The sequence below is a fragment of the Wyeomyia smithii genome, chromosome 1 (assembly GCF_029784165.1).
Source record: "Wyeomyia smithii strain HCP4-BCI-WySm-NY-G18 chromosome 1, ASM2978416v1, whole genome shotgun sequence".
Classification (NCBI taxonomy): domain Eukaryota; kingdom Metazoa; phylum Arthropoda; class Insecta; order Diptera; family Culicidae; genus Wyeomyia; species Wyeomyia smithii.
This window is the reverse complement of record NC_073694.1, coordinates 126,179,177-126,199,510: the sequence shown is the minus strand read 5'-3', so window position 1 is coordinate 126,199,510 and position 20,334 is coordinate 126,179,177. Positions and strand designations below refer to the sequence as shown.

Below are 20,334 nucleotides of genomic sequence, written 5' to 3'. Positions count from 1 at the left end.
TCGACCAGTGTTATTTATTATAAGTAGGGACAGTGTTAAATCGCAATTTCGCGGAAGCCGCGAATCCCGCGAAATTCAGCATTGGCTGCGAAATTTACAAAAACCCGCGAAATGCCGCGAAAGTTATGAAAAATAGCAGCATGCTATGTCAATCACGACGCATTTCGATTTAAAACCAGCAAAATCCATGAAAACCAGCAACACGGATAAAGCTAAAGATTAATGGGCACCTCGATGGCAACGCGTCGTCTTTTTGACAGCCTGTGTTGAATTGTCTTCGGACGGTACGATTACTAGATCCGCTTTGAGCAATAATTTTGGCGATTGCAGGTCACCGCATTATAGAATTTTAAAGTGTGCAGCCTTAAAATCGAAGTTGTAAGCTGAACCAGCGAGCATTTTTTTTTTAAATACTCGACAGTGAGATTGGTGTTATGATTTGAAACTCGGTATATACGGAACGCAGTTGAAAAGAAATGAGGTTCACGAAATTTTGCCCTTTTTACCAAACGGAATTTTGACAGCTGAGAATGCTTCACAGTAACGATATCTGACGTCAGTGAGCGCATGATTTTTGCTTATTTTCTAGAACACGAACACACTTGTTTACCGCGATCTGGTGTGAGAGCAGGGATGCCAGGTATTTTTTCAAAAGTCTTCATGGTCCGCGAAAAAATGTCTTTCTACCCGAAGCCCGAAGGCTGATGAAACTTTCCGGAAAGCTAAAACTGTCGAGCGAAAAAAAGCTCACCACTAATGCACTAATGCAAAATTCGGGTCGTTCACATATTTTTCAATGTCTTCACATGTTTTCCCCAATGTCTTCACGCTGTCGTCACAAAAAATGGATGTCTTCATCATACATTCAAATCATTCCTTGTTTTGCTTTCGTCTCGATTAGACGCAAATGGTTCATCTCCGTTTGAGTTCGCAAAATAACAATACACGAGTTATCGTACGGGTTTTTTTTTTGTCGATTAGTTCTTGTGCTGCGCGATAACAATAGCCGGCAGTTTATCGGCAGAAACATCTTCTGCACACTGGTAGGGGCAGGCTACCCCGCCAGTGATCTGATACGCAGCTGATATATCAGCAAGAATAATTCTCCCGCACCGCTGTTACCCCGCTAGCAGCACGGACCACCATACGATCGAGCGAGTGGAAGTCAACTACAAGTGGCATCTACAAGGTCGCGTGTAGGATACGGCCACTGTGTCACAACACGAAGCTGGATCGTCATTGTTTGTTCTGCGGAGACGCTCGATTAATTCTACTATCAGCCGTGAGGTCGTGACTTAGACGTTCGGTGAAGTATTCACTTTAGGATTTTTATCATTATTATTAATATTATTATTATTATTGTTATTATTATAATTATTATTATTATTATTATTATTATTATTATTATTATTATTATTATTATTATTATTATTATTATTATTATTATTATAATTATTATTATTATTATTATTATTATTATTATTATTATTATTATTATTATTATTATTATTATTATTATTATTATTATTATTATTATTATTATTATTATTATTATTATTATTATTATTATTATTATTATTATTATTATTATTACTATTGTTATTAGTATTAGTATTACTGCCTTTTTTTAATTTTGATCCATTGTAGTTTGAAAAATTGTTTTTAAAATTTAATAGCAACTACTTGACCCCCCCCACATTCGAATATTTATCGTTTGTGTGCGGTAGAGCGTAACGCTCCCGCAAAATGGACGACATGCAGGTGCAACTATTCCTGGATGTGGAAACAATTGGGGAAGAGATTGAGATCTCCCCCATCAATTCCCCTCTACCTCTCCCGCTACCTAGCCCCGTACCAAGGGTACCGGCAACACGGGTGAAAGCTTCCCCAGATGCTTCGAAAGGTCCGTTCGTAGTTTACTTCAGGTCCATAAAGAAGCCTCTAAATATTATTCAAATCGGCAAGGACCTGGCAAAACAGTTTTCGGACGTAACCGAAATTACGAAGGTTAGACCGAACAAACTGCGAGTTGTTGTGAGTAGCTTGAAGCAAGCAAACGCAATTGCTAGCTACGAGCTCTTCACGAGAGAGTACCGCGTGTACATCCCTGCCAAGGACGTGGAGATCGACGGTGTGGTTACCGAAGGAAGCCTCACGGTCGATGACATTTTGTGTCACGGGGTTGGCTGCTTCAAGAACCCCCTGATTCAAGATGTAAAGATACTGGATGTCAAGCAATTGCATTCAGTATCCATCGAAGAAGGGAAGAAGAAATTCTTCCCTTCGGATTCCTTCCGTGTAACATTCGCCGGATCCGCACTGCCGAACTACATCTCTTTGGACAGGGTTCGTCTGCCTGTACGCCTGTTCGTACCGCGGGTCATGCATTGCCAAAACTGCAAGCAGTTAGGTCATACAGCCACCTACTGCTGCAACAAGGCACGCTGCAGCAAGTGCGGAGGCAATCATGCTGAAACCGCTTGCAGTGAGGATACTGAAAAGTGTCTTTACTGCGAGGGAACTCGGCATGACCTTTCGGCGTGTCCCGCGTACAAACAGCGCGAGGAAAAAATTAAGCGTTCCCTCAAGGAACGATCAAAGCGCTCTTTCGCAGAAATGCTGAAGAGTGCTGAGCCACCCTCGACAGGAAGCATCTTTTCCTTCTTGCCAACCGATGAGGGTACACCTGACGATCCCGTCGAAGGGTGTTCTTATGCCATGCCAGAAGGATCTAGGAAGAGGAGAATGATCAACTCTCCTAATCTTTCTCGCAAAGGTCGCAAGATAACCCCTAGCGGAACGACCAATAAACCAACACAAAAAGGAAGCGGTGAGGAAAAACCGAAGCAAGTACCTCCCGGTTTTAATTTTAAATCAAACCAGGAGTACCCACCGCTTCCTGGGGCACCAAAAACCCCTCGTGCACCCATTTCTCGATCAGAAGATAAAAAAGAAACAGGGTTCATAAAATTTTCTGATATTGTGGACTGGATATTTAAAACATTCAACATACCAGATCCCCTACAAAATGTTCTTCTTGCCCTTCTTCCTACAGTGAAAACCTTTTTGAAGCAACTAGCAGCAACTTGGCCCCTCATTTCAGCTATCATATCTTTCGATGACTAATACGGCGAAAGAGGTTAGGAATTTTATCACTGTATTACAGTGGAATTGCAGAAGTATCATCCCCAAATTCGATCTATTTCACCATTTAATAAATACATACAATTGTGACGCATTTGCGCTCTGTGCAACCTTTCTCAATTCAAACGATCAACTCAATTTCCACGATTTTAACATTATTCGTCGAGATCGAGACTCACACGGTGGAGGGGTACTTTTAGGGATTAAAAAGTGCTATTCCTTCTTCCGAATCGACCTCCCCTCGATCTCGTATATTGAAGTCGTTGCCATTCAAACGAATATGAATGGAAAAGACCTATGCCTTGTTTCGTTATATATCCCTCCATCCGCGCGGATTGAACAGAGGCATATCACTGATATAACAGAATTGCTTCCCGCGCCTTTTTTGATATTGGGAGATTTTAATTCTCACTGTTCGCTATGGGGGTCGCTGTACGACGACAACCGATCTTCTTTAATCTGTAACTTGATCGACGACTTCAATATGACAGTTTTGAATACTGGGGAAGCGACACGTGTACCTAATCCTCCAGCACGTGAAAGCGTGCTTGACCTATCCCTCTGCTCGACATCACTAGCGCTAGATTGCCAGTGGAAAGTAATCAACGATCCCCACGGTAGTGATCATCTTCCAATCGTTATATCAATTGCTAATGGTTCACCTCCCCCGAACCCAATCAATATTTCCTACGACCTTACACGTAATATTGATTGGAAGTGTTATGAGTCTATTATAGCGCAATCTATCGAGACTCACGAGGAACTTCCTTCGGAGGAAGAATACGCGTTCTTAGCTGGCTTGATAATCGACGCCGCGACTCAAGCTCCGACGAAACCGATACCCGGGGTGACGATTAGACAGCGCCCTCCCAACAAATGGTGGGACAAAGAGTGCTCTGAGCTGTACGCGCGAAGGTCCGCGGCGTATAAGGACTACCGGGAGTACGGCACTGTCAACCTGCTTCGAAAGTACGAGGCACTGGGCAGGCAGATGAAGAGCTTAGTAAAGGCGAAATAGCGCGGGTACTGGCGGCGGTTCGTAAACGCGTTGTCGAGGGAAACAGCGATGAGCACTCTTTGGGATACCGCCAGGCGCATGCGGAACCGTGACGTTTCGAATGAAAGTGAGGAGTATTCAGATCGCTGGATACTCGATTTTGCCAAAAAGGTCTGTCCGGACTCTGTACCGGAACAGAAAACCTTTCGCGACGCGTTATTAGTAACTACGGAAGAGCCTCCATTTTCGATGTTGGAATTTTCAATGGCTCTCCTGTCGTGCAACAATAAGGCTCCAGGGTTAGATAGAATAAAATTCAACCTGTTGAAGAATCTACCCGACTGTGCAAAAAGACGCTTGTTGAATTTGTTCAACAAGTTTCTTGAGCTAAATATTGTTCCGCATGACTGGAGGGAGGTAAAAGGCATTGCTATTCGGAAACCCGGGAAACCTGCCTCTGATCACAATTCATATAGGCCGATTGCGATGCTCTCTTGCCTCCGGAAATTAATGATCCTCTTACGGTTAGACAAATGGGTCGAAACAAACGGGTTACTTTCAGATACTCAATTTGGCTTTCGCCGGGGCAAAGGGACTAACGATTGCCTAGCGTTGCTTTCTACTGAAATTCAACTAGCCTTTGCTCGAAAAGAGCAAATGGCTTCTGCGTTCATGGATATTAAGGGGGCTTTTGACTCTGTCTCTGTAGAAGTTTTAAGCGCGAAACTTCATTCGCAGGGACTTTCACCAAATTTGAATAACTTTTTGCTCAATTTGTTGTCAGAAAAGCATATGTATTTCTCACATGGCGATTCGACAACTTCCCGAATTAGTTACATGGGCCTCCCCCAGGGCTCATGTTTAAGTCCTCTCTTATATAATTTTTACGTCAATGACATCGATGAATGTCTTGCAAATTCATGCACGCTAAGGCAACTTGCAGACGATAGCGTTGTATCCATTACTGGTAGCGAGGCTAGCGATCTGCAAGGACCATTGCAAGATACCTTAGACAATTTGTCTGAATGGGCTCTTAAGCTGGGTATCGAATTCTCTCCGGAGAAAACTGAGCTGGTCGTTTTTTCTAGGAAGCATAACCCAGCTCAGCTGCAGCTCCTTCTAACGGGTAAAACGATCTCTCAGGTTTTAGTCGCTAAATATCTCGGGGTCTGGTTCGACTCTAAATGCACCTGGGCTTGTCATATTAGATATCTGACACAAAAATGCCAACAGAGGATTAATTTTCTTCGTACGATTACCGGAACTTGGTGGGGTGCTCACCCAGGAGACCTTCTAAGGTTATACCAAACAACGATATTGTCAGTTCTTGAGTACGGCTGTTTCTGCTTTCGCTCCGCCGCGAACACACATATTATAAAATTAGAGAGAATACAATATCGTTGTTTGCGTATTGCCTTGGGTTGCATGCAGTCGACCCATACGATGAGTCTTGAAGTATTAGCGGGTATTCTTCCGTTGAAACATCGTTTTTGGAATCTCTCTTACCGGTTGCTAATTCGATGCACAGTTATGAACCCATTAGTAATTGAAAATTTCGAGAGGTTGGTCGACCTTCAATCTCAATCCAGATTTATGACTTTATATTTTGACTATATGGCTCAAGATATTAATCCTTCTTCATACGATTCCTCCAATGTCGCACTTTTAGATACTTCTAATAATGCTATATTCTTCGACACCACCATGAAACAAGACATTTCTGGTATCCCGGATCAATTGCGACCCCAAGAGATCCCTAAGATTTTTTCCAATAAGTTTAAACATGTTAGTTATGATAAAAGGTTTTACACTGACGGATCTTATCTAGATGAGTCCACTGGCTTCGGTGTTTTCCACGAAAATTTTACCGCCTCCTACAAACTCGGTGCTCCTGCTTCCGTGTACGTCGCAGAACTTGCTGCTATTCAGTACTCTCTTGGAATCATCGAAACCCTACCCATAGACCACTACTTCATCTTCACAGATAGTCTCAGTGCCATTGAGGCTCTGCGATCAATGAAGCCTGTGAAGCACACCCCGTATTTCCTGGGGAAAATACGGCGGTTTTTAAGTGCTTTAACAGATAAAAATTACCGGGTTACCTTAGCGTGGGTCCCTTCTCATTGCTCGATTCCGGGTAACGAAAAGGCTGACTCTTTAGCTAAGGTGGGTGCTATTGATGGCGATATTTATGAAAGACCAATTGCTTATGATGAATTTTATAGCATTTTGCGTCAGAGAACACTCAACAGTTGGCAATCATCATGGAACTCAGATGAACTGGGACGGTGGCTACATTCCATTTTTCCTAAGGTATCGACGAAAGCATGGTTCAAGGGGTTGGATGTAGGTCGGGACTTCATTCGCGTGATGTCCAGACTTATGTCCAATCACTACACGTTAAACACGCATCTCTTTCGTATAGGGCTTGTAGACAGTAATCACTGCGTTTGTGGCGATGGCTACCACGACATCGAGCATGTTGTTTGGTCGTGTACCGAATACTGTGGTGTTAGGTCTGAGCTTATAGATTCCCTTCGGGCCCGAGAAGAACAACCGAACGTACCCGTTAGAGACATTCTGGGAAGCGGTGATCTCCAGTACATGACACAGCTATACGGGTTTATAAAAAATGCTGGCATTAAAATTTGATTTCTTTTATCCATTTGCTAGAATACAATTTCTGTTACAAACTGAAAGAGAATGATACACCCGGCTGGAGACACTAAAACGAAGACTCGGCATCTCTATGTTACGCAGACACCTCAGACCAAAACTGCTCAAATAGAACATCACTGGTTAGCCACGTACAAATGAATACATTCTGTAATATAAAATAGTTAAAAACAAAATTGTAACACCCCTCCTCTCACCTTAAATCCCCACTAGCTCGTAGTCGGCCGCGAGAATAAAGAAAAGGCCTCCCTCTTTTCCCTGCTAATTTAGAATTTAAAAAAAATGTACTTGGCTCAGTTAAACATAAATTGTATCGTGCCGTGTCAAATAAACTATTTTAAAAAAAAATCATACATTCAAAATATTTTTCACGTTATTAATACGTGAAAGTTCCTATATTTGTTTATTTTCTGTCATTTTGCATGATTTATGTGACAAACATAACATCTACGTGAAAATCTCATGCATACTATGGTTAATCACGTACCATCTACGTGAACTTAACATCGTCAAACAGGATGTATCGCGTGAATTCTCTGTGCGAAAGTAACCAGAAATCAAAACGGCGAAGCTGTTATCTGATTCTGAACATAAAACAGAATTTCTGGATGGCTTGCAAATAAGTGAATTTTCGAAAAATCCTACTAAACTCGAGACTTGAGCTTACAGGTTTCACACAGCTTCTGTTCAAAGGTGGAAGAGTTACCTGAACGAAAACAGCTGCAGCGGACAATAACAATTTCCGAGAATGTCGTAATATTTATCAGTTTTTATGTTGTTCCATTCATTTACGAATTGGCGAATTTGCATACCTGAGTGATATCTGATAGCAATCACGTTTTACGAAATGTACAATTTTCCATTATTTCTCTAATTTTTATGAGCTAGGGAACGGGTTTTAGAATTTATCAAAATATGTTGCATAATAAATCACTCAGGTATGCAAATTCGTCGTTCAAAGGATAATTCATCTCACCAGGTCATGATGAACTCAAATAACAATCACGTAGAATCTACTAGAAAACGATAGTGGAAAATATTCACGTAACTTTTCCGGTAACTATAACGTGAAAAATATTTTGAATGTAGGCTAATGTCTTCCAATCTGGCATCGCTGGGTGTGAGACGACCAACCAACTGCCTGGCACTTTCAGTACCTGAATAATGTCAGTGGTAAGTGAACTTTGTTTTCCCTTTCGGTTTATGATTTCTTTTTAGCTGCGTACTAGCTACCAGAAGAAATTTAATTTCCTAATTCAGTGCCTGAATTTTACATGGGATTGAGATAGGAAAATGAATTCCTTAAGCCAGTAAAACTTAATTAATACCTGCCGACACTAACTTGACACAGTTTGTACTTTTTGCTAGTAATGCAAAGAAATCATGAATCGTACGGTTAAATTACCGTATATTAAATTAAATAAAACCAACTGCTTTCGTCGTTTCTACCAAAAAAATCGTTCGATTTCGTCGTTTCTACCAAAAAAAATTACTTTGTTTTGGGTTTTCCTGAGAAGAAGGTTGCCGCGAAATAACCGCGAATTTCGAATATTTTTCATTTTGCCACCCGCGAATTTTTAATTGTTTTTGCTGCGAATTACCACTGTCTCTAATTATAAGATCATGTTTTAATCAATTATTTAGTTTTGTAAGAGTTTGATTGTATCTCTGAAGACAAAAACAAGTGATCAATGGGTGTGATGAATCCGGGCTACCAATACATCTCCCAAATATATCGTGTGAGTATGGTTTCATTAGGAGAGCTGCGTAGCTGCAAGTGGATAGTTGTGAGTTCGAATCTAATTAGAATCATGCCATTCGAGGTCAACAAAGGACTTAAGCGTGGATTTATCCTTAGGCTCCCCAAACACTTACCCTTCCTTTACGTTAAATTCTGTGTGACTTCCTCTTAACAAAATAAGTCCCTTTTATAAATTGAACTGTCCAGAAGGACGCATTACGAAACTTCACCAGGTAGTTTATAATTGGCGATATTAAGCAAAAATAAGTCCTTCTCATAATAAAATTGACCAGAAGGACGCACAGCGAAACTTCTACAGAGAATTACAATTGGAGATATTTGACACGAACAACGGGGCTTGATATAGTAGAGTAGTTATCGTGTAAAAGGAAGGGTAAAATCATGTGACACACAAGCACAGATGAAAAATAAGCATGATGCTTCACATTAGCCGGTGTTGCTACACAGAATACATATTGAGATATAGATCAACTATTATGGTCGTGGTGAGGAAGTCCATACAGGAAATAAAATGGTTTCCTTTTATTAGTATTATTGTAAATGATTTCATGCTCTCGTGCTTACGGTCGAAATATGATTCTCGGTTAAGTTACTGGCAATCTTTTGTCATTCTTAAATTAGTTAGTGATATAATGTGCAATATAACAGATTTCTCTAGAAATATGCATTGAGGGTCATGTAGTTTCCCTCTAAAAATAAATTTTGGATTACCGCTAGTAAAATAACAATATACCAGCGAAGTTTTTAACCTGTGACCCTTGGTGATTCTCCATATGCAACAGCTTCTAATTCTTCGGCCGAGTAGGATGCTGCATAAAATTAGTGAGCAACGTGATATTGAATAGTAAATTATTTGTGCAGGTGAATGAAACTGAAAAAGCTGAGAATGGGCCGAACATAACAGTAAACCAAAATAACCCTCCCCTACCCTACATAATTATATTAGCAACAACAAATATCATTTTGGGCGTACATGAGAAGTTTTCATGTTCGTTTAATGAGCATTTAATCAAATTAATATTTAGATCTAATTTCCATACCGTCTCTCATTAATCCACCTTTCCTTTGGGACACCTACTATTAGGTTCTTATATGGAATTCCAACTGCAGCAGATGCTGTTTTGCTGTCTTTCTGTGTAACACGGACACTATCTGTAACAAAAAGTATAGTTACCCATAATCGTTTTCACTCCTGTTCTCAATATATGTGAATATTACATGAGAACAAACGCAGGGGATGTGCCTTAGCCTTAGGAAGTTGTAATATCGATTCGCCTCCGAATGCACACAACCGCAAAACACCACGCGTCATTTCAAGTCAGCTGTTATCAATGTTATCAGTCTCTGGTGGCACAAAAAGTATCAATCTCCTGTATGTAAAAAAAAAAACAGAATGAAAATCATTAGCAGTAACAGCGATATTGAACTTACGTTCACCTTTTGCATAATCTTTCATGAACACGCGACGCCAGATAAGAGCATGTAAAATTCCAAAAAAGTAGACTTTGAAGCGCCATTGAAAATGAAGTCACATGTGTCGAGTCAAACCATTCGGATTTTTTTTGAATACCGTAGGGGAAGGGGCAATAAAATGGACACCCCAAGCTCATTTTCTCCACAATTAAACACTCAAGCATGTGTCTATCGCGCTCTAACGATGTGTCTATGTGTTTATCGTGCACTAACGATTGATACAACAAATGAGTAGAAGTACTCGAATGTAGTATTTTTAGGTTTTCCTGAGTTTTTTTTAAACGACTTTTTTGAGTGAAAAATGAACATAAGGAGGTGGTAATATGAACCTTGAGCATGAAAATTAATTATCGCTTAACTGGGAGTACAATTTTGTTCCATAACACGTGACACAGTTATGCATTCACCAACAATTTATTTTTCACCGTTTGTCGTAGAATCAATAACAATATATATGACAATACAAGGTAAAGAGCTTTGTATTGCCTCAATATATATTCCTCCCAGAGCACAGGTTGGGCAACGGCTGCTCTTTGATTTAATAGAACTTCTACCCTCGCCACGTTTGATTTTGGGAGACTTCAACTCTCATGGCGTGGCTTGGGGTTCCCCATACAATGATAACCGCTCCTCTTTAATCTATAACCTTTGCGATGACTTCGACATGACTATTTTAAACAACGGTGAAATGACACGTATCCCGAAACCTCCAGCGCGCCCAAGCGCTTTGGATCTATCCTTATGTTCGACGTCGCTACGGTTGGATTGCACATGGAAGGTAATCCTCGATCCTCACGGTAGCGACCATTTGCCTATTCTTATTTCAATTAATAACGGGTCAACTCGCATGCGACCAATTGACATTCCGTATGACCTCACACGGAATGTCGATTGGAAGTTATACGAGGAAATGATTTCAAAAGCGGTCGAGTCGATTCAACATCATCCACCACTTGAAGAATACAACCTCCTCGCGGGTTTGATTCTCGACGCCGCGTTGCAAGCCCAAACGAAGAAATATCCCGGCGTAACGATCAAAGAGCGGCCTCCCACTCCGTGGTGGGACCAAGAGTGCTCCGATGTCTACACGCAAAGATCCGACGCGTTTAAGGCCTACCAGAAGGGAGGTATACCCGACGACTATATACGGTATTCGGAGCTTAATACCAAGCTTAAAAGCCTGGCTAAAGCAAAGAAACGCGGATATTGGCGTCGGTTCGTGAACGAGACGTCGAGGGAGACATCGATGAGCACTCTTTGGAACACAGCCCGAAGAATGCGGAATCGCGTAACGGTCAACGAAAGCGAGGAGTCTTCAAGTCGGTGGATATTTGATTTTGCCAGGAAAGTATGTCCGGACTCTGTTCCTGAGCAAAACATTGTTCGCGATGCGTCTCCGGGTCACGACGCGATAGAATCACCTTTTACGATGGCAGAATTTTCAGTTGCCCTCATGTCCTGTAACAATAACGCACCTGGGTTAGATAGAATCAAATTCAACTTGTTGAAGAATCTACCCGGCAATGCAAAGAGGCGCGTGTTGAACTTGTTCAATAAGTTCCTGGAGCAAAACATTGTACCGCAGGATTGGAGGCAAGTGAAGGTGATCGCCATCCAAAAACCAGGGAAACCAGCTTCTGATTACAACTCTTATAGGCCGATTGCAATGCAATCCTGTATCCGGAAATTGATGGAAAAAATGATACTCCGTCGTTTAGACCATTGGGTCGAATCAAATGGTCTACTATCAGATACTCAATTTGGCTTCCGCCGCGCCAAAGGGACGAATGATTGTCTTGCGTTGCTTTCAACAGATATTCAGCTGGCGTATGCTCGCAAAGAACAAATGGCGTCTGCGTTCTTGGACATTAAGGGGGCTTTTGATTCCGTTTCTATTGACATTCTTTCGGGTAAACTTCACCGACAAGGATTTTCTCCAATTTTGAACAATTTTTTGCACAATTTGTTGTCCGAAAAGCACATGCATTTTACGCACGGCGATTTGGCAACTTTTCGCATTAGCTACATGGGTCTTCCCCAGGGCTCATGTTTAAGCCCCCTTCTTTACAACTTTTATGTAAATGACATCGATGAATGTCTGGCAAATTCATGCACGATAAGACAACTTGCAGACGACAGTGTAATCTCTGTTACAGGAGCCAAAGCTGCCGATTTGCAAGGACCATTGCAAGATACCTTGGACAATTTGTCTGCTTGGGCTTTACAGCTAGGTATCGAATTCTCTCCGGAGAAGACTGAGATAGTAGTTTTTTCTAGGAAGCATGAACCTGCTCAGCTTCAAACACAATTAATGGGTGAAACGATTTATCAGGTTTTGGTACACAAATATCTTGGTGTCTGGTTCGACTCTAAAGGCACCTGGGGTTGTCACGTGAGGTATCTGATGAAAAAATGTCAACAAAGAGTGAATTTTCTTCGTACAATAACCGGACAATGGTGGGGAGCCCACCCAGGAGACCTTATAAGGCTTTACCAAACAACGATACTGTCTGTTATTGAGTACGGGTGTTTCTGCTTCCGCTCCGCAGCAAACACACATTTGATCAAACTGGAGCGAATACAATATCGTTGTTTGCGTATCGCCTTGGGTTGCATGCAATCGACCCATACGATGAGTTTGGAGATCTTAGCTGGAGTACTACCATTGAAAAACCGCTTCTGGAGCCTGTCTTCTCGTATTCTAATCAAATGTGAGGTCTTGAACCGTCCCGTGATTGAAAATTTTGAAAGGTTAATCGAACTTAATTCTCAAACCCGTTTTATGACATTGTATTTCAATCACATGTCCCAAAATATTAACCCTTCTTCGAATATTCCGAATCGTGTCGACTTATCAAATACTTCTGATTCTACTGTGTTTTTCGATACATCCATGATAGAAGAAACTCGTGGAATCCCGGATCATTTACGCGTGCAGCAGATCCCTAAAATTTTTTCCAATAAATATCGAAACATCAACTGCAACAATATGTTCTACACTGACGGATCACTTCTTGATGGGTCCACTGGCTTCGGTATCTTCAATAACAATTTAACCGTCTCCCATAAGCTCGATAATCCTGCTTCTGTTTACGTCGCAGAATTAGCTGCAATTCAGTACACCCTAGGGATTATCGAAAAAATGCCCACGGACCATTATTTCATCTTTACGGACAGTCTCAGTTCCATTGAGGCTCTCCGATCGATGAAAGATGTTAAGCACTCTCCGTATTTCCTGGGGAAAATACGGGAACATCTGAGTGCTTTATCCGAAAAATCTACTCAGATTACCTTAGCGTGGGTCCCTTCTCACTGCTCGATACCGGGTAATGAGAAAGCGGACTCTTTGGCTAAGGTGGGCGCAACAAACGGTGATATTTATGAAAGACCAATTGCTTTTAATGAATTTTTCGCACTTGTACGTCAGAATACGATCATCAGTTGGCAAAATTCTTGGACCAAGGGGGAACTGGGAAGGTGGTTACATTCCATAATCCCCAAGGTATCGACGAACCCGTGGTTCAAGGGGTTGGATGTAGGTCGGGATTTCATTTGCGTGATGTCCCGGCTTATGTCCAATCACTATAGATTTGACGCGCATCTCCGTCGTGTTGGGCTCGGGGAGAGTGGTATCTGTGCCTGTGGTGAAGGTTATCACGACATAGAGCACGTTGTTTGGTCATGCCCTGTACACCGTGACGCCAGGTCTAGATTAATAGCTTCCCTGCAGGCCGAAGGTAGGCAGCCGGCTGTTCCTGTTCGTGATGTCTTGGCGAGCCGTGACCTATCCTACATGTCCCTTATATACGTTTTCCTGAAATCCATCCACGCCCCAGTTTAGTCCTACCCCCTTCCGCCTACATCCAACCAAACGACAAGAACACGTTAAGACCCCGGATCCGAAACAGCAATCAGACCCGCACGATACTCTCAAGGCCCGATGGAAACAACCCAATATGCCAGTCCGTAATATCTTGGCCCAGCAGCGGAACAAATTTATTATGCTGCTTACCTATGGCAATGAAAACCATCAAACAGCAAACCTGTGCTTTTAATGCAAAATATTCTAGCTTTAAGTTAAATTTAGTTTCAGCTCGTAGTCGGCAGCGAGGATAAAAAATTTGCTTTTAGTTATTAAGATACTTTAGAAAGTAAGCTACCAGATATAATTGGCGCCGTTAAACATTGAATTGTATTTGTGCCGTGTCAAATAAACTATAGATGAAGAAAAAAAATAACAATATATGGAAATGGAAACTTGTTTTACGGACATTCCACATTCAACAGCACATTTCGCCGCGGCCATCTGTTCATCGATCCAGGTTCACTATTTTGTTTTTCTGATATAAACACAAAGCTTCTAGAATTTTATTTGTAAATTTTCACATTTTTTCCCACCACTATGGGCTGTCCATTTTACCCGCGCAATATGTACTGTTGAAAATGTTGGTTTAAAAAATGTTTTCCATTTATCCATACTGGACTTTTCACCAAAAACTTTGTTACCCTATTTTAGTGACCACCCGCTTATCAGAGCGGACTCTGTAACCTTGCGGCTGCGGAGCTCCCTAATATAAATTATATTTAGCGAGGTTTATTTGCACACGCGGGTATAGTGACCGGTCTAATCGAAAGTTATAATAGAAGAGAGCAGCTAATTCAGCTAAGTCAAATACGTTTCAAGGTTTCATTCGAATCAAAAAATGGTCGAATAATTTTTTGCGCATTCTCAAATCTTTTGTTGAGGTTTTGCACACATTGCGAAGTTCAAAAGCTCATGACGGTCGCATATTGAGATTTATAATTTAGCGTTAATATATAATAATAAAATTATATTAAATTACTTTCCCCACTGCTGTTCTACCAATGTTTAACGCAAATTCTATAAAAACTAGAATAATAATACCTAGAATAACAGCATGGCAATAATCACAACAAGGTGTCTTTATATTATAGATTTAAAAAAAAAACGACTCTCTGGAATTAAAATGAACTGAATGAACCACCCTAATGAAATATAATGTATTTGGTGCTATTTATAGTGTATACTATTCTACAAGCTCTAGATTTTCCGAATTCCAACTTCCGCAATTGAAAAACCGACTAGGAAAAATAGTTATATCACACCAGATCGTTTCAAATATTTTTAAACCAGTAACAATTTTTTTTCGAAAACCGAAATTTTAATTAACCGAAATTGATTTTGATGGGTGAATTTTCGGATTTCAAAAAATCAAAACTTCAATCGTTTCGCGCCACCCCATTTTAAGTCCGATAATAAATTTAGTTTTACTTTAAACCGCAACTATTATCGCAATATATAATACGACCAAAATAACACTTTACCAAAATGAAATTTTCATTACTCATCAGCAACTGATCAATTAAAAAACCCAAACTATTCCACCTAGCTGTGAGACCCAGCCTTTCTCATTCGAACTTATTATTTATTTAATTAGATTTACACACACTTCAATTTTTAGAATAAAAATACTCCTTGATTTGCTGGATTTATTTTTCACTCTAAATTACAAATTTTTGGTAGCCAACAGTGAAACTGGTATAGTAACATTTAAAACATAAAACTCAAACACATATGAACATACATTAACACATGCAAATAACATGAAATTAATATGTTCCAAATATATGACGTCAAATTTTTTTTGATCATGGTATAATTGAAACGTTACTGTACCCATATTTAGGTTGGACTGGATTATTACGGGTGACAACTAAAAATTTGGATTTTTTTCTACTGCTGTCAAAAAAGATGGATGAACTTAGAGAAAAACTGATTTATTTTTTCTGAAGATACATTCATTATGATCCAACAAAAAATGTTGAATATTTGAGAAAGGTCCATTACCGGCCTTCTGACGAAGCTTTCTTATGATGCCGGAACAAGAGCGTCGTACGGCCTTCAACGTACATCCGCTTATCGGATGCATCTCTTGATTCTACCGATCAACCGTTCGCAATCCGTTGATCTCCAGTTATTTTTGCACCGAAGGAACTCAAAGCTCCAAGGAAATCTCCGATTGGACGACACTGAAGAAGATTGGTTAATTGCGTATTTGGGGTACAATAAGTCGAGTTATAATTTTACATACCTTTCATCGGTATGGTGTTTTGGAAGAAATGGATTCATGACGTTGCACAAACATTCATTCTGGTATACATTTTGATTGATAGCCAAACCACTAGGCTTGAAACATGATTAAGACAAAACGGAAGAAGTTCTTTTCTGTCCACTACTCTTGCCAGTTTCCCACTACCTTCTGGGCGGATTCTAGTTGAGGTTTGCAGAGAGTCATACACAATAGAAACTGGAAGATTTTCGCTTTAAAAATGGTTTACTGTGAAGTTTTCGCCAAAATTGTTAATTTAATTATTAAAATTTAATAGGGTCTTTGCGACAACTATGCAATTCTGATAAAAACTATGCATCTCTGAGTAAAGTGAGTGAGAATGAAAAGTTGCACATAGACACACACATACAAAAAATGCTCAGCTCGTCGAACTGAGTCGAGTGATTCATTGAAGACACGGCCCTCTGGACCACTTTTATATCTTCGGTTTTGCCAGTGATTGCTATACCTTTCTAGGAGAAAGGCCAAAACGTAGTATTTTGCACAGAACTAAAATTTTGTGAGTTAGTTTGGTATATGATTACAACTATTCAACTTTTAAAAAGGTAATGAAAAGATTTAGATAAAACATTTCTTTTGTTTCTTCAAATAACTGACATTACCCATCGTATTTGCGAACATTGAAATATGAATAATTTTAACATAAAGCTTTGTAAAACAACCATATTTTTGGAATTTTATTCCAAAACATTTGCGTGTTATTCTTCTTTTTGCATGTATGTATTCATAAAAAGGCCAACAACTACAAAACGCGAGAGATTATCAATTTTCTAGTAGTGATTAAAATTCTTCCCCGATAGCATAATGTTAAAAGTAAAAATGCAATATTAGGTAGCCAACATAAATACAAAGTTTCATTGAAATCGAAATAGCGGCTGGCTGATTATGCGTGGAATTTCTTCTATGCAGCAGTTCCAGCTACTCCATCATTATCAAGGCGGTCAGCGAACAAATAATGATAAAACATCGAAACTCTAAACCATACGCGTTATTTTTACTGCTGGTCGATTAATCAGTTATTATTGAATGAAAATTTTCTAAATCAGTTCACTATAATACTAATTCACTAATACACACAACGGCAATGCTCTGGTGATGTGAAGTTATTTTAATCAGCAATAATACCAAGTGCATCTTCACGACATTTTCATCTAGATTTCCTTCACTTGAAATCTTCATATAGGCATTTTGAATACGATTTAACTCATAGTACGTTACCTTTTAAATATACAAAAAGGCTCGAAGTAATTGCATGCGGCTTTTCTGAACCGGATCTCTGTGATAATAACATATACAAAGCGACAATTAAAATTTCTGATACAAATTAGCTGCGCGGGAAACAAAAGAACACGACTTCGCGGATCTGAACAATGCCGAATAAATGCAACCGGCAAATGTCTCCTCAGAGAGTCACTGTACTCGACTGAGGCGTATTGCGTACGCACCACAGGACTCCTAGGAAGCTTGAATGAAAAAACAAACCGCCTTCGTTTGCAATCAACATATAATAGAGCTCCAACAGTATTGGTGTACTTCTCGTGAGTTTTGCTCGTGCTCTTAGTATGCCTGTGTATAGAAGGAGCAGTATTGTCACGTCCACATTTTTCCCGTTAAGTAACTACATAGCTACATCGTCTAGACAACGCCAGATCAGCGATTTTCATACTATATACAGAACTTCCAAAAATACAATGTAATGATGCAGTGACCTCTTATAATTTGACTTTCAATCTAAATTTCTTCAAAATTCGTGCTTACTACTCACTTATGCACAAAAATATCATAAAAAATGAAATTTACTATACATGAGACAGCAGGAAGTTTGTATATCTGGCAACGCTGCGAGAGGGATACGTACTGTGGAGAGTGTTTTATTTTGATACGCTTCGTATACCTAAGACTTTACACAAATAACAAATAAGCAATCTCTCAGCTCTCTCTAGTGTATTGACTGTTATCACCGCAATCACTAATACACGCTCCACTGGTAGCTCAGGTTGGAACAAACCCCGCGCTAATTTCGTTTTCGTTGTCGTGAACTTCACGGCATAGACATGGCATAAAGCTGCACAAAACAGATTACTTTGCCCGGATAACAATTCCGCATTTCAGTTTTGCTCAAAACTTACAGTGTAATATATAAATATATATATATATATATATATATATATATATATATATATATATATATATATATATATATATATATATATATATATATATATATATATATATATATATATATATATATATATATATATATATATATATATATATATATATATATATATATATATACTTTACTTTTTCCGACTCTAAGCAAAGTCATGCTATTTTTTAATTTTAATTTAAGGAGTAAATGTAGAAATGAAGATAGAAAATTAAACTAACTGAAAATATGATTGTAGAAACTACGAAAAATATAGTTCAGCAGGTGGGACTCGAACCCACAACTTCCAATCTCCGGTCAGATGTGTTCCCGTTACACCACCGCAGAACGTTAAAGACGTAGTTCTAGAATCGAGTTTTGTATCGCTTATCCAATTCTCGCACTTCGTACATTTACTCAGTAGAGACTATTATTTATAGCTGGCTATTGTTTCAACACCCTCAGTGGAAGTTGGAATGACTTCTCTGTGTGAGAGATAGAAACGTGCCAGTAAGTTGCCATCTCTACCAGCAGCAACATCGACTTGCGTCACAAAGTCCCACCTGCTGAACTATATTTTTCGTAGTTTCTACAATCATATTTTCAGTTAGTTTAATTTTCTATCTTCATTTCTACATTTACTCCTTAAATTAAAATTATATATATATATATATATATATATATATATATATATATATATATATATATATATATATATATATATATATATATATATATATATATATATATATATATATATATACCCATCGGCATACAGACCTATCTGTCTGCTGGACACTACGGGCAAGGTGCTTGAGAGGATTATCCTCAACAGACTGGTGAAGTACACAGAGGGTGTAAACGGTCTGGCAGGTAACCAGTTCGGCTTCCGGAAAGGATGCTGGATGCTATTCTCTCTGTCACCAAGGCGGCAGAGGTAGCACTCCAGCGTAAGAGTTGGGGCATTCGCTATTGCGCAATCGTCACGCTTGACGTGAAGAATGCATTCAATAGCGCCAGTTGGGACTCCATAGCGCTCGCGCTTAGGAGCATCCACGTACCGGTGTCGTTGTACAAGATTTTGGAAAATTATTTCCAGAATCGGGTACTAGTTTACAACACGGAGGAGGGTCAGAAGTGCGCCCCAATCACCGCAGGGGTACCGCAAGGTTCCATCCTGGGCCCGGTGTTGTGGAATGTCATGTATGACGGAGTGTTGAAACTAAAGTTCCCTGTAGGGGTTGTGATCGTCGGTTTCGCAGACGACATCACGCTAGAGGTCTACGGCGAGTCGATCGAAGAGGTCGAGTTGACGGCCGCGCACTGCATACGAAGACTGGATGCACTCTAGGAAACTGGAGTTAGCGCACCATAAAACGGAGGTTACGGTTGTGAACAACCGCAAATTAGAGCAACAGGCGGTGGTCAGAGTCGGTGACTGCACCATTACCTCAAGGCGTTCCTTGAAGCTCTTAGGGGTTATGGTTGACGATAAGCTCACATTTAAGAATCACGTCGACTATGCCTGTAAGAGGCTTCAACGGCCGCTGCAGGACTATCTCGAATGATGTCGAATAGCTCAGCGGTATATGGCAGCAAGCGTAAACTTCTTGCCAGCGTGGTTTCGTCCATACTTAGTATGGTGGGCCAGCGTGGTCCAAAGCGTTAGGTACCAACAGTCATCGTCGTAAACTGGAAAGTACCTACAGGCTCATTTGCCTGAGGGTTGTGAGCGCGTACCGTACAGTGTCACACGACGCAATCTGCGTCCTGTCCGGCATGATGCCTATCAGCATAGCCATTAAGGAGGACGTAGAATGCTTCGATCAACGTGACACAAGGGGTATACGAGGCACCAGAAGGTCATTCTCGATGATCAGATGGCAGCAGGAATGGTCCAATTCCGTGAAGGGTAGATGGACGCATCGACTTATTCCGGACGTATCCGGATGGGTCGGGAGGCGCCATGGAGAAGTTAACT

At 40.2% G+C, this 20,334-nt stretch overlaps 2 protein-coding genes across 3 annotated transcripts in view; one reads left to right on the top strand and one right to left on the bottom strand.

Moving 5' to 3' along the window:
- Positions 1-17,563, bottom strand: part of LOC129722774 (NAD(P) transhydrogenase, mitochondrial-like) — a 38,370-nt gene extending 20,807 nt beyond the window's left edge. The window contains exons 1-3 of one of the 2 annotated variants that reach the window (XM_055676553.1): positions 17,423-17,563; positions 9,798-9,949; positions 9,620-9,731 (exon numbers count right to left, since the gene is read on the bottom strand). In XM_055676553.1, the coding sequence (XP_055532528.1) occupies positions 9,620-9,731; positions 9,798-9,891 (206 nt within the window). In that variant the 5' untranslated portion in view covers positions 9,892-9,949; positions 17,423-17,563. Of the gene's footprint in view, positions 1-9,619; positions 9,732-9,797; positions 9,950-10,010; positions 10,029-17,422 lie in introns of those variants that run through there. The other variant, XM_055676630.1, reaches the window with a different exon arrangement.
- Positions 16,629-20,334, top strand: part of LOC129722889 (isocitrate dehydrogenase [NADP], mitochondrial-like) — a 104,870-nt gene continuing 101,164 nt past the window's right edge. Inside the window, exon 1 of the mRNA XM_055676837.1 lies at positions 16,629-16,749. The gene's annotated coding sequence lies outside the window, so the exon portion shown is untranslated. The remainder of the gene's footprint in view (positions 16,750-20,334) is intronic.